This window comes from Chaetodon trifascialis, chromosome 6 (genome assembly GCF_039877785.1).
Source record: "Chaetodon trifascialis isolate fChaTrf1 chromosome 6, fChaTrf1.hap1, whole genome shotgun sequence".
NCBI classification, from domain to species: Eukaryota; Metazoa; Chordata; class Actinopteri; order Chaetodontiformes; family Chaetodontidae; genus Chaetodon; species Chaetodon trifascialis.
This window is the reverse complement of record NC_092061.1, coordinates 15,174,219-15,183,303: the sequence shown is the minus strand read 5'-3', so window position 1 is coordinate 15,183,303 and position 9,085 is coordinate 15,174,219. Positions and strand designations below refer to the sequence as shown.

Sequence of the window (9,085 nt, the reverse complement as noted above, 5' to 3'; positions counted from 1 at the left end):
GTATTGACCAGGAATTCGATTCCAGTGTGCAGGACTGAACCTGAAGGTCAAGAACTCTTAAACACGCACACTAAAATATATTGGCTATACTTCCAGCCTCTACTGAGTTCCACTGTAAAAGCAGAGAAGTTAAAATCCCCAAGAGATGTTTTCAGATGTTTATGGTGCACTGTGGAAAAGCCCTCTGTAGGACATTATTTATTATTTCCTCATAACCTTTGAAGGCCCTGTGAACTATAGCATACTGTAGGCTTTTCTGAGGTGTATCCTCTGAGGGGCCATCTCGGTAAATACTGCTGTTGCTCACTTGTCTAATATTTATCCCTGCAGAAGATTTATGTGTGACAAAATACCTACTGAGACTTAACACATTCCCTCCTGCTTTGTCTCAGTCCATGGGAGACACAGGGGCAGACAATGCTGTGAATGCACTGAACTGTGGAGTCTATCTATCTATCTATCTATCTATCTATCTATCTATCTATCTATCTATCTATCTATCTATCTATCTATCTATCTATCTATCTATCTATCTATCTATCTATCTATCTATCTATCTGGGCCTAAATGTGAGTCAAATAAGGTTTGAATTATTCATTTTTGAACCAAAGCATTTTGAAGTCCTGCAGTTTGGCTGAGCATTGGACTGCTGGATAATGGAGCAGTGGCTTTAAGCAGGGAAACGTTTGGTGGATTTTCTCTCAGAAATCTGTTCTGGAGTAGAGGGAGGAGGATAATTTTGGAAAGTTTGGTGCCCTGCTAAAAATAACTCAGCAAACCACTGATAGCACACATTTCCACACAAATATACGATTAATGGGCCATACTGGGGTGTTCCCTCAACAGGACCAAAAAAAGCCCAGCATGCAACATGAGCAGTGACTCTTTATGTTGAGGTCTTGGGGTAAAAAAGCAGCTATTTTAGAACAAACAAACCCTGTCTTACTGGAACCAACACACCCTCATATTAAAGGACAAATAGTGTGTTGTTGGATAGTGCTTTGCTGAAACATGTCTAAAATTGCAGAACTGGGCAGCTTGCTTGATTTATTAACAACTCTTTTGCTCACAGTTGTCTCACTAAATCAAAGAGATCACATATTTTGGATGAGAAGATTTTAGACATGAATTGCTTTATCATACTGCATGTATTACTGTATGTTAATGTGGCAGGCAGCCATTTGTCTTTGCATCTTTGCCAAGTAACCAGACTGTGGTCCAGAAAGCTCTCTGTTCAATCCCAGAATGAATCGCCCTCTTATCATTCCCAGAGACATTACCCAAACTCACCCCCTGAAGTCCCCTGTTACAGTAATGTGCAACAGACTGTGAAATGCCTGAACCTGGAAAATAATCAGGACCTTTTGTTAGTCTTAGGTGGGAGAGAGGCTTTTAGACAGAAGGACTGTGGCCGCATTCCTCATAAAGGCTTCCCTGTGTTGTGGTGAGTAACATGTCTGGCAGGTTTGGGGCATTTTATGACAGCAGTATTACTGTTTCGCAGACTGTATCACATTTCAGGGCAGCGTTTTAGCAGCTGGGTTAGTGGTCGATGCTCTCACAGGAGAAACAGAAAATCATTATATGAATACAAGATAAATTAAATCAGTTTATTCACTTCCAACTTTGATGTTCCAGTGTATCAGTTGTTTCATGTTTTCAGCACAGATTTTTTTTTTTTTTTTTTTTAACCAAATACATCTTACCACAAGGTTAAATTACTTTCTGGAGCTTATTCAGAAGCTTTCAGCCATATCATGTGGTCTTCATCACAGAGTTAGATAGAGCTTATTTAGAGAAAATTGCTCTCATGGAAAAAAAAAAACTCCCAGTTTCCCCAAAAACCCAGCAAGTAAAGCTTGTAATAGGATTTTTGCCATTCAAGAATGGAACAACAAGCTCAGTTTTTGCTCCGTTGTATTTTATGACTGTAAGCTTTATTTAATCAGGTAAGCTCATTGAGATCAAGATCTATTATGCTGCATTCAGCAGAAGAACTGAATAGCCACACACATACAAACAGCACCAGAAACCAAAATCACAGGCATCTCACAGGTCCAAAATTCAAAGTTTAGATTCATCCAATGGGATGAGACTGTGTCATTGTCCTCTGTCATTCATTCCATTTACAGGTGATAAATGAATAAATAAATAAATAAATAAATAAATAAATAAATAAATAAATAAAATTGAAGTACCGGAAGGAAGTCCTCCCAAACTCCTTGTTTATTTGTGGGGTCTCAAGCGCTTCCCTTTGTGTCCACAGGGGGCGCTGATGAGCGGTGATCCATGAACTTTGTTCCAGTAGTAAGTGGGCGTTTTTGTGCTCTGCTCAGTCCTCTGAGCGGCTCTTCAGGGAGAAAGGACATGGACTTAAGTTTGACAGGTAAGATGAGCTTGTGGAACCTGGAAACAATGCCGCTGCTAGCTGTTGAGAGCAGGAATAATGCAGTCTTGTATACAGTCTCGTAGTGTAAAGTGTAGAGGAGCCCTGTCATAGTTTGGCAATTCATGGACTTGTTTATATTGGCAGGGATAGATGAGATACTTCGCCCCGTCGGTGCGCGTTTCTGGGAAGGTTACTGTGACCCGCTGAGGCTTTACTCCTGATTAAATTACCTGCAGTGTTTACTTTTCTGCTCTTGTCATTATGGTTGTTGTTGACCTTCATGTCCTGACAGTGATTGCGTCCTACACAGGACTGATCTGTCTGGTCTGAGTGACTTTGGTGATAGTAGTGATCCATGACAAAACAAACACTTGTCCCTCACAAACAGGACTGCACTGCATCTGAGCCACAGGGCTGCTCGTGTACACCTCAGGGAATAAGGCGGAGATGGAGGAATTCTGGGCAGGAGCCCTCTGGGTGCTGAAGATCTGGCTGTACCTCATTATCAGCTTCATCATGATCCCGGCCATGTTTGGCTTCTCACTGGGCATCTCCGAGACCTACATGACCATCCTGGTGAAAACCTTAGAGGTACTGTTGTTTTCATTGTTATGTTCCTCGCAGATGTACATGCTTTGAGCTATGCAGATGTTCTCATCCACTGGTCCACATAAGACATGAATGTCTCCTGTCTGTCCTCCTGTGCAGTGGGCCACTCTGAAGATGCAGAGGGCAAAAGCAGATGAGCAAACACTCAAACCTTCTGCATCTAATGGTGAGTAAAAAACTGTATGTCAGAAGGATAGAGAGATCAGCATGAATGCTTGTGGTAAGGGTACTCTTCTACAGAAAAGTTGTCGTCATATCCTTTATTGTGAAACATGGGGGTTGAGTGGCAGATGCACTATGTTGTGCTGCAATACTGGATTTCATAAGATACAAGTCTGAGCAAGCCTATTGCAAAGATATTGCCCAGTTTTGAGAGAGTAATGAATTTACTTGTGCATTTCAGAATGCTTTTTGAGTGTTCATACAGGGGTCATATGGGATGGCACGTAGCTCTGTGACCTTTGACAGCAGGTTATAATGGTTTAATTTTGGAATGCAAGAATCTGTCTGGCTCTGCGACATTAATTTGAGAACTTTTACGACAGGCAACAAGGTGAAGTCACAGCGGGAACTCTGCCTTTCTCACAAGATGTAATTATTTAACTCTGTCAGTCACGGAGCCGCTCAGGGTGGTATCCTCCACGGTAACACATGTCGATGCAAAATGTAACCTCTGCACAGTTCAAAGTGTGTCAGTGTTCCATTTTGAAACGTAGACAGAGAATAAAGGAAGCGCATGTGCTTCATAAACAGAGATAAAGCAGATGTTGTTCTGGACGTTTTGACTACATATTGAATCCAGGGTTTGGACTTTGTCCGCTTATCAGCTAATGTGGAGGTCAACTCTTAACTGTTCTGAGACCTGTTAGGTGGATCGTGTCTGAGCCCAGGCTGCGCAGCCTTCATTGCTTCAGAGTGCTCTCTGACCAGCTCAGATCCCCTGTTATTTATTGTATTTATTGTATTGTATGTATTTCAGGGCAGAAGGTGAAAGGCCATGTCTTACGTGGGTTGTTGACACATTTTGTTGGTTAAGGTGAATGTTCTTGGAAAGTCCCCGCTGCGATGTGGAACTTAATGTCTCAATATCTTCAATATTTCATCTGGGCTCTTACTGTATCGGATTCCAGTACTTCGTGTTGAAATCTGCTCGTTCTGCCAAATGGCACAATCAGACGGACGACACACTGTATCATCTTTCAGCTATCACACCATATGTACTGTGTGTTCTTACATGATACAGAGTCACTGTGGATGGTTTTATTCTTTGATTTATCATCATCATTTTTTTTATTTTTACATAATTCTTGCCAAGTACAGAGCATAATGTCCTTCCAACAAACACATTCCTGGATGGACTTTGATTTTTTTTTTTTTTTTTTCTTCTGTTGACTCAAAAGGTCCTCTGACGCTATCAACACAGTCTGAAAAAGATACGGCAAGGCTCACTTATCTTCCAAATTATTACTGAGATGATTCCTATCAGATGATTGAGTTTAACTCTCTGTGTGTGTATGTGTTTCTGTGTGTGTGTGTGTGTGTGTGTGTGTGTGTGTGTGTGTGTGTGTTTTAGGTCTCATTCAAAGGGAAGATGGCTCTATGGAGAAAGAACTGGAAGAACTTAGACGCAGTCGCCCCAAACCACCGGTCGGCGGTGATTTTACACTCAGTGACTGTTTCTATTTCACCCGACGAGGAATTGAGAACATTGTAGAGGATGAGGTACATTTTCACTTAGTTAGCAAGAACACGGTGTTGTATGGAAATGGTAATAAGTCACTTATAATCCCTGGTTTTCCATTTCAGACTTTGAGTGCTGGCCTGACTTTTAACCTCGTTCACTTGTAAATTCAGGTGACGCAGCGGTTCACTTCAGAGGAGCTGGTGTCCTGGAACTTGCTGACCCGCACCAACAATGATTTCCACTACATCAGTCTGAAGCTGACGCTGGTCTATGGCCTCGGCATCTTTGTGAGATACTGCATCCTTGCCCCTCTCAGGTACACGAATACCGCATAGAGTCTGCTTACTGCTGAATTAAGGCGTAGTGATACAAATGCAGCGTTGCCCTGCAAGCAGAAATAAGGTCAACCCTCAGGAGGTGTAGGTTTAGAGCTGTTAACATTATGTACAAGCTGACATTGAAACCCACTGAAAATGCAAGGCAGAAGAGAGGGAGAAGTCATGAAAATGCAAAATCATAAAAATACAAGCATTTAATTTCTTTTTGTTTAAAGCTTGGTTAGTTTCCTTTTCCTGTCACACCAAAATCTGTGGTTGTTTGGTTCTGCCTGCCGAGTTCAACTCCATGAATAACATTGTTGGACATGCAAACCAGCCTTTTTTCTAACCACCTGCTACCAGACTATGCTTCTTGTATCTTGTGAAGGCTATAATTTTAATTTGAGTTACTTTTAATAATATGATAATAATGCTAAACTTTATTTGTATTGCACCTTTTGTTCAAGAAATGCTGTTCAAAGTGCTTTACAACAAAGAAATCACGTGCACCAAGTGCTTCACATAAAGACAAAATGAACTTAAAAACAGGGATAGAAAATTGATGGACAATCAAACCCACTTGATAATAATAGTAAATATAAGAATGGAAATAAACCAATTCATAACATAAGACCTAAATTAAAACCGCTGAATAACAGTAATGGAATAGAGTACAGAGAATGCATGAAATCAAGTCAAATACAACATTTTAAAAGAAGTGCAGCAGTGCGTGAGTGTGAGGCAAAGCGCTAAAGTTTCAGGCCCGTATGAGGAAAGTCATAGCTAGCTTCATAGCTGTCACTTCAGCTTGGACAGAACTTAAACTTTCATGGACCCCTGACCTATTTAATTTTTTCCTAATTAGTATTCTATTATGTGTTTGACTAATATTTTCTCAGCTTGAAAATTGAGGAGTCCATGTGTTCACTCTCTCCAGGATAACGCTGGCCTGCATTGGCCTCACCTGGTTGGTCATAGGAACGTCTGCAGTTGGATTTCTTCCAAACTGGAGGTGAGCACAAACTATCACCACCCTCGTAACAGCTGTACGCCATATCTAATCATTTCCTTGTGGAAGCTCTTCCCTCTCCATTTTTTCTTGTTTGCATGTGTGTGTTTTTTTTAGGATTAAGCTCTGGCTCAGTGAGTGGGTCCATGTCATGTGCTACAGGATCTGTGCTCGAGGGCTCTCCGCCACCATCCACTATCACAACAGGTAAGTGATGCTCCTCGCCGTTTGACTTCATGACAAAGCTCAGGAGTACCGTCTGATACTGAACTCATGTCTTCACCTCACAACAACAGAGAAAATAAACCTAAAAAAGGGGGAATCTGTGTCGCCAATCACACTTCTCCTATCGACATCGTGATCCTGTGCAACGATGGGTGTTATGCTATGGTACAGAGGCTCCGTCTTTTTATTTTCACATTTCCGCACTGATGCTGTGGGTACTTTTTCATAATTGCCAGAATGTGTTTGTCAGGTGGGTCAGGTCCATGGTGGTTTGATGGGAGTCCTCCAGAGAGCCATGGTGAGGTCCTGTCCTCATATCTGGTTTGAGAGAGCAGAGATGAAAGATCGCCACCTAGTGACCAAAAGGTTCGTTTTCCACCCCTCAGCTCCAGCGTGTCTTTCCAGGCTTGTTTCTGCATGTCGTTCTCACCTTTATTTTCTCTCTGCGGCTGCTGTTAAGAGAGGTTGGCATTTTCCTGGCAGTAAAGTCTTCTAGAGTTTCTGTATCTCTTCTTATCCAAACAAGAACAGATATGTTTTGGAAAGTTGCTACTGAGCAGTGACTCATACAGTTTGGATTCCAGTGTCTCATAATATCACATCTTCACTCCAGACACTCGTTCCAGATGTTTGATGTATTGTCCCAAGTGTGGAAAAACTCTTCAAAGGTGCAGTGTGTCGATATTTATACAGACAGGAAGTGGCTTCCATTACCTCTTTGTGTTGCTTCCAGGTTGAAGGATCATGTGAATGACAAGACAAAGCTTCCCATATTGATATTTCCAGAGGGTAAGTGTGACCGTGCGGAGAGACAGAGTTACTTTATCCACAGCAGTTTCATGTTTGTCTTCGTATCATCAAACATGAGACTCAGTGAGGGTTGTTGTTTTTAGCTCAGTGCCTGGTGACAGTCTGACCCCTGAGCTGTGACAAATGAGCAGCTATTTTATGTCTTTGGACAGAGCTCACACAGCTCTGTCCCCTTTAATCTGCTCATGTCTGGTTTCCACAGGAACCTGTATCAACAACACGTCTGTCATGATGTTTAAAAAGGGAAGTTTTGAAATTGGAGCAACAATATACCCAGTAGCCATGAAGGTACTTCTACAGTCTTGTCTGTTAATCAGACTCCATCGCTCGCTCTTTTTCTGGCTTACATATTTCAAAGTACACTTCCTCACTGCACTCCTGTGTGTCTTTGAACTTATCTTAGTATGACCCAAAGTTTGGAGACGCTTTCTGGAACAGTTCCAAGTACAGCATGGTCAGTTACCTGCTGAGGATGATGACCAGCTGGGCCCTCGTCTGTAATGTCTGGTACCTGCCAGCCATGCACCAACAGGTGTGTATGACATGTGTTGAAACACGTGAGCACATGCATCCATAAAGCCACGTGTACAGCCCACAGATGCCACCCCCACCGCCCCAGCATGTATGTACACACACAGACAAGCATCACGGTAGACTGAGTTTGTTTTTTATTCAAAAATGGCAGGAGGGGGAAGATGCGGTCCAGTTTGCAAACAGAGTTAAGTCGGCCATCGCTCACCAGGGAGGGCTTTTAGATCTACAGTGGTAAGATTCAACCTCTTCGCTTCCTTCAATTGTTTGCTATTGAATTGTTTGAATTGTTGTTTTTCTTCTCTTTTCTTGACTTTTACATGAAAAAAGTCAATTTATTCCAGGCTTAATGTGTGACTGAGAAACAACCCATAGTGCACACACGTAATAGTATATCACAACTGGGGGGTGAAAATCTTTTATCAGTTTAAGTTTTGAATTCACCTTATGGTCTGTTGAAAAGGTTTCCAAAGGAATAATCCACAGAGGAACATGCAGTCACAAAAAATGGCTCCTACAGTGACAATCATTGCCATCTAACGGATGTGTTAAATGATTAGCTCCGCTCTCAGTTTGTCGTGTCTCCACCTGTCTGTCTCTGCAGGGATGGAGGCCTGAAGAGGGCAAAGGTGAAGGAGTCGTTAAAAGAGCAGCAGCAGAAGCAGTACAGCAGCATGGTGGTGGGAGACGACAGCAGCAGCAACAGCGACTGAGATCCCCAACCAGGGCGTTGTACAAATCCCTGTTTCTGGAGAATATGCACCGGATACAGGCCTCTTTCCTCGACGCCCCCCGACCCCCCCCCCCCCCCCTCCTCATCAGCCAAGCCTGACAGGGATTACTGCCAAGTGGACTTATACACACTGAAACCTCAGGTACAGCTAAAAGGAGGAAAGTCTCAGTGATTGACAAAAAACACAAGTGCAATATTGAACTTTATGTGAAGCTGAGCTCTCTGTTTTTACTGGCGCTGAAGATAAAGTAGTTGCTGCTGTGATTGACTGTTAATGCTGAGAAAATGCTCGAAATGAAATGTGTGATTGCAGACAAGTCACTGGATCCATGAATGTCTCCACTCTCCCTCAGTTGACTCATTCATGTGCTCATTGCATTTTGTTTTTTAAATAAATTTTGTTTACAATTTCAATACCTATGGTGTTATGCAATAGCAAAAAGAACCTGAAGGTCCTTATACTGCTTCATGGAATAACAACACATACTACTGAATACATATGACGGGTTCAAACACAATAATTAAATACTGGTTTTATGTACTTAGTTCTTGCAGTGTTACACTGCGACATAATTAACACTGATGAGCACCTGTAAAACATAGTTTTCAGTGTGAGTTTGAACAATCTTCCATCATTGCATTTAACACTGATAGACGTTTAGCTTTAGCTATTCAGAAAGGAAACAGTGTTTTTGGTAACCTTTGACCTCTCAACCTTTTTTTTACAGCAAAACTTAAGCATGGACACAAGAGACACAAGGGTTTGGCATTTAAATAA

General features: G+C 42.0%; 1 protein-coding gene across 1 annotated transcript; it reads left to right on the top strand.

The window, feature by feature from the left end:
* Positions 1-2,306: 2,306 nt before the first annotated feature.
* Positions 2,307-8,719, top strand: agpat9l (1-acylglycerol-3-phosphate O-acyltransferase 9, like). The gene is made up of 14 exons (XM_070964499.1): positions 2,307-2,386; positions 2,778-2,980; positions 3,098-3,164; positions 4,572-4,720; positions 4,853-4,998; positions 5,937-6,011; positions 6,126-6,215; positions 6,305-6,398; positions 6,484-6,599; positions 6,967-7,022; positions 7,246-7,331; positions 7,447-7,575; positions 7,729-7,808; positions 8,179-8,719. The coding sequence occupies exons 2-14, from the start codon at positions 2,837-2,839 to the stop codon at positions 8,285-8,287; spliced, it is 1,341 nt and encodes a 446-aa protein (XP_070820600.1). The 5' UTR covers positions 2,307-2,386; positions 2,778-2,836; the 3' UTR covers positions 8,288-8,719.
* The last annotated feature ends 366 nt before the right edge of the window (positions 8,720-9,085 follow it).